Source organism: Portunus trituberculatus, chromosome 44, assembly GCF_017591435.1.
Source record: "Portunus trituberculatus isolate SZX2019 chromosome 44, ASM1759143v1, whole genome shotgun sequence".
Classification (NCBI taxonomy): domain Eukaryota; kingdom Metazoa; phylum Arthropoda; class Malacostraca; order Decapoda; family Portunidae; genus Portunus; species Portunus trituberculatus.
Window position 1 is genome coordinate 7,461,369 of NC_059298.1, and position 12,486 is coordinate 7,473,854.

At 38.9% G+C, this 12,486-nt stretch overlaps 1 protein-coding gene across 4 annotated transcripts; it reads left to right on the forward strand.

The window, feature by feature from the left end:
• Positions 1-3,971: 3,971 nt before the first annotated feature.
• Positions 3,972-10,971, forward strand: LOC123518961. 4 transcript variants are annotated; one of them, XM_045280037.1, is made up of 6 exons: positions 3,972-4,412; positions 5,179-5,966; positions 6,286-6,472; positions 8,672-8,816; positions 8,995-9,196; positions 10,646-10,971. In XM_045280037.1, the coding sequence occupies exons 2-6, from the start codon at positions 5,958-5,960 to the stop codon at positions 10,829-10,831; spliced, it is 729 nt and encodes a 242-aa protein (XP_045135972.1). In that variant the 5' UTR covers positions 3,972-4,412; positions 5,179-5,957; the 3' UTR covers positions 10,832-10,971. The 4 variants fall into 4 exon arrangements, with proteins under 4 accessions (XP_045135972.1, XP_045135971.1, XP_045135974.1 ...); XM_045280036.1 differs by having other exon boundaries at positions 5,182-5,966; XM_045280039.1 differs by having other exon boundaries at positions 3,977-4,412; positions 5,182-5,966; positions 6,278-6,472.
• The last annotated feature ends 1,515 nt before the right edge of the window (positions 10,972-12,486 follow it).

Genomic DNA, 12,486 nt, shown 5'->3' on the forward strand with positions numbered 1-12,486 from the left:
ACAACTAGGTGAGTACAACTAGGTGAATACACACACACACACACACACACACACACTTTGCTACAGTACTAGAGACGATCGACCTTGATGTGTGTCATGACCTCAAGAAGTGAATAAGTCTGGTAGTCCAGCAAGTGTCGTGGTCACGGGCATTTCATCTTCCAAACTTATACATTTATTTAATCCTAAGAAATGTTACTCATTAAAAAAAAAAAAAAATATATATATATATATATATATATATATATATATATATATATTTTTTTTTTTTTCTTTTTTTTCAGTGATGCCTTTTGCTGTAAGTGGTTTTTTAAAACTTATGCAAACTTATAGCAAGCTATGATATTACGCTAAATTGTAACATAATAAAAATAGGGTTAATTAATTATATCGCCTAGATAATAAATAAAACTAATTCCTTATTTCGTTTTATTATTTTATCTTAATGGAAACAAATGTTGACGGTGCTTTTAATGTTAGCAATGAACAATAGTTGCTCAGATATTTTAATAATATTTCTTATTTGTGATGATAATGTAACGAGAGAGAGAGAGAGAGAGAGAGAGAGAGAGAGAGAGAGAGAGAGAGAGAGAGAGAGAGAGAGAGAAAGAGAGAGAGAGAGATGAAATCTTAAAGTAGATAAACTGTTATCGTAAAACAGTAACAGTGTTCACGTGAGAAGTCAAGCACTCTTTGGATAAATCACGGATCAAATAAAAAAAAAATGTCACTGATAAGATGTAGTAAGACAATGATTGATGGAACAAATATATGACAAGCATTTTCCATTCCTTCTCCTACTAAGGGCGCTGCAAAGCTGAACGGAATTATAGTTATTTCAATATGCGCGCGTAAATTTCACCACAAATTATTCTGCATTTTTTCACGGAATAGGCATATATTGTAATGATCAATTGATGCATTTTATTTAAGATAGGCTAAACACAGCTTTGACAGAACGTGAATGCAGACCGGACAGGACGAGAGAGAGAGAGAGAGAGAGAGAGAGAGAGAAAATATTTTTTTTTTTTTTGGATGCTTACTGATGATACTTATTACTGATGATGCTAAATATCATGTGCATTTTGTGAGCCGCGTAGTTTTTTTTTTTTTTTTTTTCTTTTTTTTTTTACGGCCTATAGCGCCTGTAGGTATACTTGAAGGGTATGAGAAGCGCTGCTTGCTTCCACTTATTAGTGCCGTAGGCAATTTTATTTACAATGTTACCCATATTAGGACCCATCTTTGATGTTACCACCTAGAACCTGGGTATTATGGTGACATGTAGGTAACTTTAAACCACTCGACAAATTGCAAAAATCAAGGCGGCTCATAATGGGATTCGAACCTAGTGTGAAAACAAGTCATACATGGACCAACAATAAACTGAATCAGGTGAGACAAAGAAGAACGAGTGAAGAAAACAACACCACGCACACAGCCTTCAAGTAGTGACGACGTAATAATCATATCTTGTAAAACGTCAAGTCATCGTGACTACTCAGACAGACGTTAGGTTACCAGTTAGTAAGTCGCAGAAAAGTTGAACGTATTACTCTTCTCTCTTACTTTCCTGTACAACAATATTATCAGGCTGCAGTATTGAAGCAGCAGGAATGACCAGCTGAATCAAAGCTGCGAGTTATGACTACTTCCAGTGGTGACTTAATAACGAACTAGTGTATGGTCGTGAATGGATGCCTGGCGTTACGTAATAAGTAAAACTGGCACAATAACCCCGTCACCATGACGCGGCACTTCTCTGTTCTACCTAGCTAGTCTCTCCTTTATGTCACACTGAACTGTTACTACCAGCATGTTTTGGTTACACGTCGTTTATAATAAACATGGAGGCGGAAGCTTGTCTAGCAACACACACACACACACACACACACACACACACAGGTGACTTAATAACGAACTAGTGTATGGTCGTGAATGGATGCCTGGCGTTACGTAATAAGTAAAACTGGCACAATAACCCCGTCACTGAACTGTTACTACCAGCATGTTTTGGTTACGCGTCGTTTATAATAAACATGGAGGCGGAAGCTTGTCTAGCAACACACACACACACAAACACACACACACACACAGGTGAAAGTAGCAATACGTATATGACTGTTTGCTCCAGCTCATAAAAAGCTGTTCACTAACCTAAATGGGGGAGGATGGGGAGATTCGTCACTTAAGAAGTATTCGAGCGGAGCGGGTTCGAAATGAAGAGGTTTAATAAATATAATTTTGCCATAAGTTATAACTCGTTTCTAGCAGAGATAGTCTATATAGTCAACTGCACATATTCCTCCACGCGTCATGAGTGTGCGACTTCATTACATCTATCTGATTTGATTAAATGAAGTGATTTTCGTCGGTTTTGAATGTCCTGACACTACAGCTGTTCACTTATCTAATATATATACTATGTATATTTCCACTCTTAATCATCCTTCCATATAATATTAGAAGAATTACTAGGCGTTGGCCAGATAAAGAGAAATTCCCCAACAACTAACTACTGAAGTTCATGAAAGTCAATTCAGCGTTTCTTTTTCTTCCGTGAAGAGCAGATACAGATACACCCACTGGCAGACAAACTGTTTTTTTTTTTCCATATAAGATAAAAAGTGCTTTTTTTTTTTCTTTACTGTATGTTCCTATAACATAGTGGCATAAAACCATATATGCCAGAGAAACTACTCCTAATATCATCTGCTGTTGGTTTCACAATCTGATAGATTTAACACAAAACTAATGATTTATGGTTCCATAGTACGTATATATCTTTTATTTCTAATTATAGGAAAAATGTTTCCATCACTATTGGCTCTGTTTCCCGACGTCGGATATTCTTGGGTTGCCATTGATCGCTGGCTGTTTTAATACGCGACTCGGTATACAGCCAGCCAGCTCGCAAGAGACACACATTCTAAAATTCATATCATAATAAATCTTGAGGTATTGAGTCTTTGTACTTCAAAATATTAATTCCAAGTATTTATCCTAACATTATCCATATGATCTGGTAATACACACTCTACAAAACTGTTATTATAAGCTTTATACTCACAGTGCTCTCGCATTTTTTACTAGTCTCAACTATATATTTGGTTTGAAACATTTTTTCATATAGTTCAACAGAGAGCACTGTTTCTTTTCTAAATATTACAAAGGAATATATTCTGTAATAATCTTGGTAGAGCAACATTTTTGCGGCCGAAGGCATATCAAACCGAAAAGACTAACTGAACTCGGGAACACCGAGTCCTCTCAAAACACCAAAACAACCCCGAGGCCCGCGGTTGTTTGGAAGCTCATGTGGAGTGTTCATAGAGCTGGAACAAAATGCCGGTTTATACATGTGCTGTAGCTGGCTGCAATTCTATATCAAAAAAGAAAAACCAAGGCGTGAAAGGATGGACTGTGTTTCCCAGGAAGAAAGACGCGGCTCGAAGAAGATTATTGGAGACACGATGTATACTCCTCGACTTAAGAAAATCCCTCATTTGGGACACTGTCCACTTTTCGGTTGAAAATGTCTCCATGGTGTCTTCTGAAGTATTCTTCTTTGGTGTGACCGTGTGAGTGGAAGCGGGGGCAGTCCAGCAGGAAGTGCTTGATGTTGTTTAAATACGGAACGGACAATCTTTCACTGAAGTCATACAAGGATTTTGCATCAAAACATCGTGTTTATTTGATATTCGTCACATTTTCTGGATTTGATTGCTAATTAATTTACTTGAACCAATGAAATGTGCTTGCTTACTGAAAATAATGTAATTCACTCAAGGTGATGAAGTGTCCCAAAAACTGAGACCATGAACCAAGCATTTTTGGCTCGTTTTGCCATATTACGTTCTCTGTGCTTGGTGAAGCTGATTAGAGATGGTCATGATAATTTATTACTTAGTTTGATAGCACATATATGACGTAAAAAAAAATTTCCAGCATACCGAGTTGAATGTGCTAAGTTAAGTTATCTGGCGAATCTGGCAGCTTTTCAGCACTTTCCGACGTCGGGCTTTCATCATCTTATACACAAAGTCGATGATGCATGGTTTCTCGACATGTCTTGGGCTCTGCTTTAAGTGATTACAATCACCAAGCACTATCCGAAAACACACACACACGTGTGTGTGTGTTCTACGATGGACTCGCCGTTGTGGCCAGGGTACTAATAGACCCTGGGCAGGTGTACATAAAACCAACCATTCGCTGCATCCGTCTTGACCCATGAATCCTTCTGACCTTGACTGTGACACTGAAGGGGAGACCATGGTATACATACAGTACTCGCCGCCCCGTCGGGGTCACTGACTTCGGGACGCCGACCCTTTCCGCGCCTCTTCCCTGGACAGCTAAACTTGTTCGCTGTGCATGCCTGCAGCAACCTGTTCCTGCCAGCCATGACTGTACGTACGTACATGTGTGAACACACACACACACACACACACACACACACGCCCGGTAGCTCAGTGGTTAGAGTGCTGGCTTCACAAGCCAGAGGACCGGGGTTCGATTCCCCGGCCGGTTGGAGATATTTGGGTGTCTCCTTTCACGTGTAGCCCCTGTTCACCTAGCAGTGAGTAGGTACGGGATGTAAATCGAGGAGTTGTGACCTTGTTGTCCCGGTGTGTGGTGTGTGCCTGGTCTCAGGCCTATCCGAAGATCGGAAATAATGAGCTTTGAGCTCGTTCCGTAGGGTAACGTCTGGCTGTCTCGTCAGAGACTGCAGCAGATCAAATAGTGAAACAGTGAAACACACACACACACACACACATATATATATATATATATATATATATATATATATATATATATATATATATATATAAAATAAAGTTAGATATGTTGAGGTAAAGAGACAGGACACTATGAGCCTTGTTTGAACCCTAGGTAAAACTAGGTAAAGGTACACACACACACACACACACACACGGTAGCTCAGTGGTTAGAGCGCTGGCTTCACAAGCCAGAGGACTTGGGTTCGATTCCCCGGCCGGGTGGAGATATTTGGGTGTGTCTCCTTTCACGTGTAGCCCCTGTTCACCTAGCAGTGAGTAGTCAGAGGACGAGAGACAGAAAGAGTAAAGAAGAAGGTATAGGATGTCTTGCTATATAGATGTATCGAGTGGGGGAGAATCTGATTGGCAGCGCTCATCTTCTCATCCCTCAAAGCAGTTCCCGTTTCTTCGAGGCAAGACAGGAGACGCTACAGTGGCTGCGCCCAGAGTATATCTCTGTATATACTCTGGCCGCAACAACCGACACCGGAACCCAGTCGACCAACGAAGTCATCAACCCCCCTCCGCGAATCCCCCTACTCGTGGATGACTGGTATCTTCATCCCCGGCAGAGATGGCGCAAAGGATACCGCAGTTTCTACAAAAACGTTCCGTACCCGCAAGGAAAAGTCTAGTGTAGTGAAGTAAACACTTACACGGCCCGTGCCTGGACGAGCGACCAACCGGACCAGTGAGGTTAAGCAATGCTGTGCCCGACGCGAACCTGGACGGGTGACCATCTTCTATTGATTTTTTACTTATTCATGTATAATGTATTTATTTTGTATATCTTTTTACTGTTTATTTATATTTGTTTTTCTTTTATTTTACTTTAGTATGTATGTATCTTTTTGTTTAATAATTTGTTTCTATGTATTTCGACCCAACAAAAGCAGCAGGCTGGACCGACCAGCAACTTTACTCCTCTTCTGTATTTCTGTATTTCTATGTATTTTTGTATCTTGTACTGTACCACCCCTTGTTTGTATCTTCCCCCTCTTTTCTTAATAAATCTAAAAAAAAAAAAAAAATCTTAAAAAAGTTACCACTCCCAGTCATGGAGGTCAACAGAACCTGTCCTAGTACAGCGTGCAGAGGCGCAAGCAGCGGGAAGCGGGAAGTTAGTAGCGAGCTGAGGATTGTTCACACCAGGTGTCTTCCGTCGTCCCACGCATGATACAGGTAAACAACCCATGGGATCACCTTGATTCGCTGCCTAAATTACAAAGTACGCAGCCAACGAACATATAGTGAGAGTTGTGCAGCCTGGAGAGAGAGAGAGAGTTTCAGCTGGTGACATGCAAAAACCCATGACATCACCCGAACAATTAACCAAAAAGAGGCATACTAACAAATTCCCGCGATAAGAATCGACTGTATACAGGTCCCAGGCAACAGAACGCGCCATTTCATCTTAACCATCTCTTGTGTAACGCTGGACGGAGCATGATTATCTCAACAACCTATCTTTCCTCTGTGTAGAAAAAAATTAGTTCTCCAGATGTGGCAAAGGTCTACGGCAGTGTTGTTGGTGATGGCAGCGATGGCAGGCGGTGGATCAGCGGTTCATGACAGGAGCGGGTTGGGCGCGGTGCTCCAAGGACCGGGAAACAAGTGGCAAGGCATCAGGCAGGTGGCCAGCGTGGACTCCAGCATTCCTAGTCTTGCTGATCGTCCATGGGCCATTGGTATGTATTAACATTGCGCTCATCCTTCTTGCTCTCTAAAAGCAGATGCAAGGATAATAAGGGCACTATTTGTTGTTATTTGTATAGGAAACAGCCACAATATGAAAGATGCCCGGAATCGTGCCAAGTATGTTCTTCAACTCGCCAAACACTCCTTCATAAATAAGAAATGTCAAAATCTTTCAAACTCTAACGCCTCTCAAGATTTCTGGCATCTGGCCAAAAACAACTCCAATAACTTTAGTTCTTCCATCTTTCCCTCTTTTATTTCATCCTGATGGCACCACTGCCATCTCATCTGTCTCTAAAGCTAAACTCTTCTCTTAGACCTTTGCTAACAACTCCACCTTGGATGATTCTTGGCTTCTCTCCCTCTCATCCTCCCTCTGATTACTTCATACGTTCAATCAAAATTCTTTGTAACGATGTTTTCCATGCCCTCGCTGGCCTAAACCTTCAGAAGGCTTATGGACCTCATGGGATCCCTCCTATCATGCTCAAAAACTGTGCATCCGTGATTGCACCTTGCCTGGCCAAACTCTTTCAATTATGCCTATCGACTTCTACCTTTCTTTCTTGCTGGAAGTTTGCCTACATTCAGCCTGTTCCTAAAAAGAGTGACTGTTCTAATCCCACAAACTACTGCCCTATAGCTTTGATCTCTTGCTTGTCTAAAGTTTTTGAATGTATCCTCAATAGGAAGATTCTTAAACATGTCACTTCACAATCTTCTATCTGATCGCCAGTATGGCTTCTGTCAAGGCTTCTCTACTGATGATGATCTGGCTTTTCTTACTGAGTCATGGTCATTCTCTTTTAGAGATTTTGGTGAAACTTTTGCTGTTGCGTTAGATATATCAAAAGAGAGTCTGGCACAAAGCTTTGATTTCAAAACTGCCCCCCAATGGTTTCGGTTTCTAGATCCTTCTCTCTGCAACTTCATCTCAAGTTTCCTTTCCGACCGTTCTATTGCAGCTATGGTAGATGGCCACTGTTCTCCTAAATCTTTTAACAGTGATGTTCCTCAGGGTTCTGTCCTGCCACCCACTCTCTTTCTTTTATTCATTAATGATCTTAACCAAACTTCTTGCCCTATCCACTCCTATGCTGACGATACCATCCTACATCTTTCAACCTCCTTTCAAAGAGGACCAACCCTCCAGGAAGTCAACAGATCATGCAGGGACGCCACAGAATGCCTGACTTATGATATTTTAAGGTTTCTGATTAGGGCAGAAAAAAAGTTGGTAGTGTTCAATTCATCCATCTACCAACTTGACACAACCTTCCAGACAACTATCCTCTCTTCTTCAATGACTCTCAATGGTCACCCATCTTCTACACCGAATATCCTTGGTCTGTCCTTTACTCATAGTCTAAACTGGAAACTTCACATCTCATCTCTTGTTAAAACAGCTTCTATGAAGTTAAGCGTTTTGAGGCGTCTCCTCTAGTTTTTCTCGCCCCTCCAACTGCTAACTCTGTATACAAAGGCCTTATCCGTCTTTGTATGGAGTACTCCTCGCATGTTTGGGCTGGGTCCACTCACACAGTCTTATTAGATAGAGTGGAATCAAAAGCTTTTCGTTTCATCAACTCCCCTCCTCTGACTGACTGTCTTCAGCCTCTTTCTCACTGCCGGAATGTTCCATCTCTTTCTATCTTTTATCGCTATTTTCATGCTAACTCCTCTACTGATCATGCCAACTGCATGCCTCTTCTCCTGTGGCCTCACTGCACAAGGCTTTCTTCTTCCTCTCACCACTACTCTGTCCATCTCTCCATCATTCATATCTTTATCTGGTAAACTCTGGAACTCCCTGCTTGCTTCTGTATTTCCATCTTCCTATGATTTGACTTCTTTAAAGAGGGAGGTTTCAAGACATTTGTCCCAAACTTTTGGCAAATTCTTTTTAACCTTTAAGGGAACTGGTATTCAAGTAGGCCTTTCTTTTTTCTTTATGTTTCTTGTATTGCCCTTGGCCAGTTTCCCCTCTTGCATAAAAAAAAATAAATAAATAAAAAAAAAAAAAAAAAAAAAAAAAAAAATATATATATATATATATATATATATATATATATATATATATATATATATATATATATATATATATATTATATATACTGTTCTGAATGTGTAATTCTGATCATGATCAGTTTATACCTCCATTTCCTACTGCTGATCTTTTCCCCTCACAGTTCTTCGTAGAGTTGCTGATCCGCATTCCACTCAACAGAAGCTTCTGAAGCACTCTAACATTGTGAGGGATGTAAAGATCTTGATTGACTTATGCAAGGAGGAAGGAGTATTTTCAATGTTCCATGACTGTAGCTATTTCTACTAGTAAGTATTGTTGTTATTGTTAAAAAAAAAATAATAATAATAAATAAATAAATAGAAAAAATAATGGTAGTAATAAAAAATAATAATACACTAATGTGAAGATGAAACCAGCAGTCAAATGCAGTTGCAGAGCACTTGATTTCAAACTGGTCTATTGATGTATGACATACCATTACAGCTGTTTTGAAAATGTGGCAAGTTGCGGGTTGAAGTTTCAGCAGGTTCTTGGAATGTGTGACGAAGGCTACTATTTTAACAATAGCATGAAAGACTGTGTTCCTGAACCTTGTGACCCTCAGGTACAGAATGACCCCATTTATGGTCCTCCTGCCCCAGTACACCATGATGCCATTCTGCCCCCGGCACCAGCTACCCACCAGGTAACCAAATTATCTTGTGGGATTTGGTTAATTCACCTATTTCGTGCAATTAGCTCTCTCTCTCTCTCTCTCTCTCTCTCTCTCTCTCTCTCTCTCTCTCTCTCTCTCTCTCTCTCTCTCTCTCTCTTCAGTGGGTTTCTTTGCAAAAGATCATGTAACTATTAATTATGGTACCTAGATTATTAGATTAGGAACACAATACAAGGCTTAATTACCAGCTACTGGCATTTGTCACTATTTGAAGGCAGTGAAGGCACACTTATTGCAAGGATTTCTTTTCATTCTCCCCCAGGCCATAGAGGTATCAAGATTGTTAACTCACCTCTTTGGCAAGTCAAACTCATACCAAGGGCAAATCATACTGCTACAACAGAAATTCATATCCTCACTAGCAATAATGAAGCAATCCAACATTTGCGCCATTGAATATAGATACTTTCTTCAGTAAATTTTGTGATGATGCAAGGATAGTGCAGTGCTTATTTTTCGTGATTATTCTTAAAAAAAAAAAAAAAAAAAAAAAAAAAAAAAAACTATGTGAAATCTTGCCTTATGAGCACCATACTGTGGCTTATACAGTATTACCTATATACGCGTGTTTGGCATTTCCACCTTAAACTATAAGCCTGAGACATTGGAAAACAGACTGTATTGTATGTGTGACTGATTTACTGTTGCATCACAGTCAATAAATACATTAAACTCTCTTCCCTTTCTTATACCAGTCTTATGTGGACTACTGAGAAATACTGGGTTGCCTTCACACAACTCTAGTGATAGACTGCTCTGAACACCAGAAGGCTATTTATTGATTAAAACTACAGTGCTAATTTCTTATCTCACCTATGATGAAACAGCCTTCTTGAATTAAACGTGTTTCAATGCACTTTATTGAAATGTTATTTGAGAATAAGATACAAACTAACATACAAATAATTAACTTTAGCACTTAAGTATTTTCTGCCCAAAAAGCTGAAGATTTACAACACACATCTTATTTGTGGATCACCACATTTTAAGTGCCAGAGAGACTTCTTGCAGAGAAAATTTTTCATCACTGTTTTTATTCTAGAAATGTTTGTGGGTATTTTTATACAGTTACAAAATAGAAATGTGAACAGCTGATGCAGTAACAGATTTAATCCCTCAAGGACCTTTAAATTTCCCTAAATCAAACCTAGCTAATGCAATGGGAGATTTAATCCCTCGAGGACCTTTAAATCTCTTCAAACAAACTCGTCTTCCTATTAAACTTTTGGAAAAGTAATATAAAAGTTAAACTCTGATTCAGGAAAGCATGCATTTTCCATGATTCTGAAATTAAAAAGACTAATGATTTTTTTCCAAAACTCTGAACTTCTGGCCCTTTATTAGTCTGATAGGACCATACAAAGTATTATTATGAAGTGAGCTGAGGAGCAATGCCTTAAGTTGCTACATCCTCTACAGATTCCTCCTACTTGGCTGAAAGAGGAGCCTGAGTGGTACAGCAAGCAGCCAGCCGTGTTCAAGACTGCCCCGTCTTGGTACTACATCCCGCCTCACTGGTACAACTCCCCACCCACACCTCATCATACTGTCACCCACAAAGCCCAAGCATCACAGGTGGATCAGGTTATTAAGAGGCATGAATAGTGTTTTTTTGGGGGGAAATGAGTGCACCTTTCAGGACAACAATACAGCCAGAGGTATTATTATTGTTCCTCATAATACAATACTACTGTAAGGTAAATCCTCTTTGTCCTTTTGTATTTTTCATAAAAATGTCAGATGTGTGTGTGTGTGTATTTACCTAGTTGTGTATTACAGGGTTTGAGTGGGGCTCATAGTGATCTGTCTTCATATCTGTTTTCATCCATTCTTTCCTTAAAATTGTGCACAATTCCTGCTGCTACAATCTCTTTACTTAATCCGTCCCAGATGTCCACCGTTCTATGTGGAAAACTAAACATTTTAATGTCCCTCAAACACTGACTTTTCATGATCTTGGTGATCCCATGTTCATCTATCTCCATCCTCCATCAGTGATACCAGGTCGTGTCTATTTATCTTTTCCATACGGTTTAGTAACTTATACATCATTATTAGACCTCCTCTTTCCCATCTATCCTTCAAAGTTGGTAGTTCCATTTCCATCAGTCTTTCTTCATAGGGAACATGCTTTATTTCTTCACTGTCCCTCCAAGCGTTCATGGAAGCCATTTCACGGCAGGAGGTTGCTCTGAGGTTGTTAAAGAATCTTGGATCCAGCTCCAGGAGCGCTAGAGACAGGCGGGGAGCCAGACAATCACAGCGAAGCTGCGTTTGGTCCCTCACCCGGCAAATTCAAACCCAGAAAATTCGCTAAAACGGATGTGGTTGTACGTTATGCGGACTTTTTGGTCTAACTTTATATAGTACGTTAAACCGGAAATTCGTCAGACGAACGTTCGTTAAGCGGAGTATTACTGTACTAGACATAAGCGCCCCATCCCCCCACTACGTATATTTTCAGTATGTATGTACTGCAACTCCTAATAAACCATATACTATTATTGTTATTATTATTACTATTACACACACACACACACACTACAGACCTCAGAGATGGCTAAAGAAAAAAATGGTAATGAAATGAGACCCAATGTTTGATTGACCCTTGAAAATTTTTAGCTGTGGTGTCCCTGGCCACAATAATGAAAAAAAATTATCATAACTAACAAATTAATCATGATAATCGTATCAGCAATAACTGATAATCAATAACTGGTGATACATTTATTGCCCAATAACCAATAATTATTGAATTGATAAGTCAAAAATTTGAATACTAGTGGTAATTATATTAATATTTCAAATTCTAAAAATGAATTAATCCAAATTTATTTTTATCTTTATCTTAGAAAATTCAGAAAATCTTAGAAAAAAACATCAAGTTCAATGTTTTATTCTTTCTCTTTATTAATGAAAAGTGTTGTTTTGAATAAAATAACTATCTACATTTGATTTTGAAAGTTTAAAACTTTAACATGTTCATGTAAAAAAAAAAAAAAAAAAAAAAAAAATATATATATATATATATATATATATATATATATATATATATATATATATATATATATATATATATATTGATATTTCTAGTTTGAAACTAAAAGTATTAGTGATATCAATAAATTGATAAGGCAGGAAAAATAGTCATCGGTAACTGATAACCTGATATCATTACTGTGATAAATTGCTGCAATAATACCTACCTGTCCTACCCATAATTGGTAATGGTAAAAGATCTTACACCACCACTGAAAAGT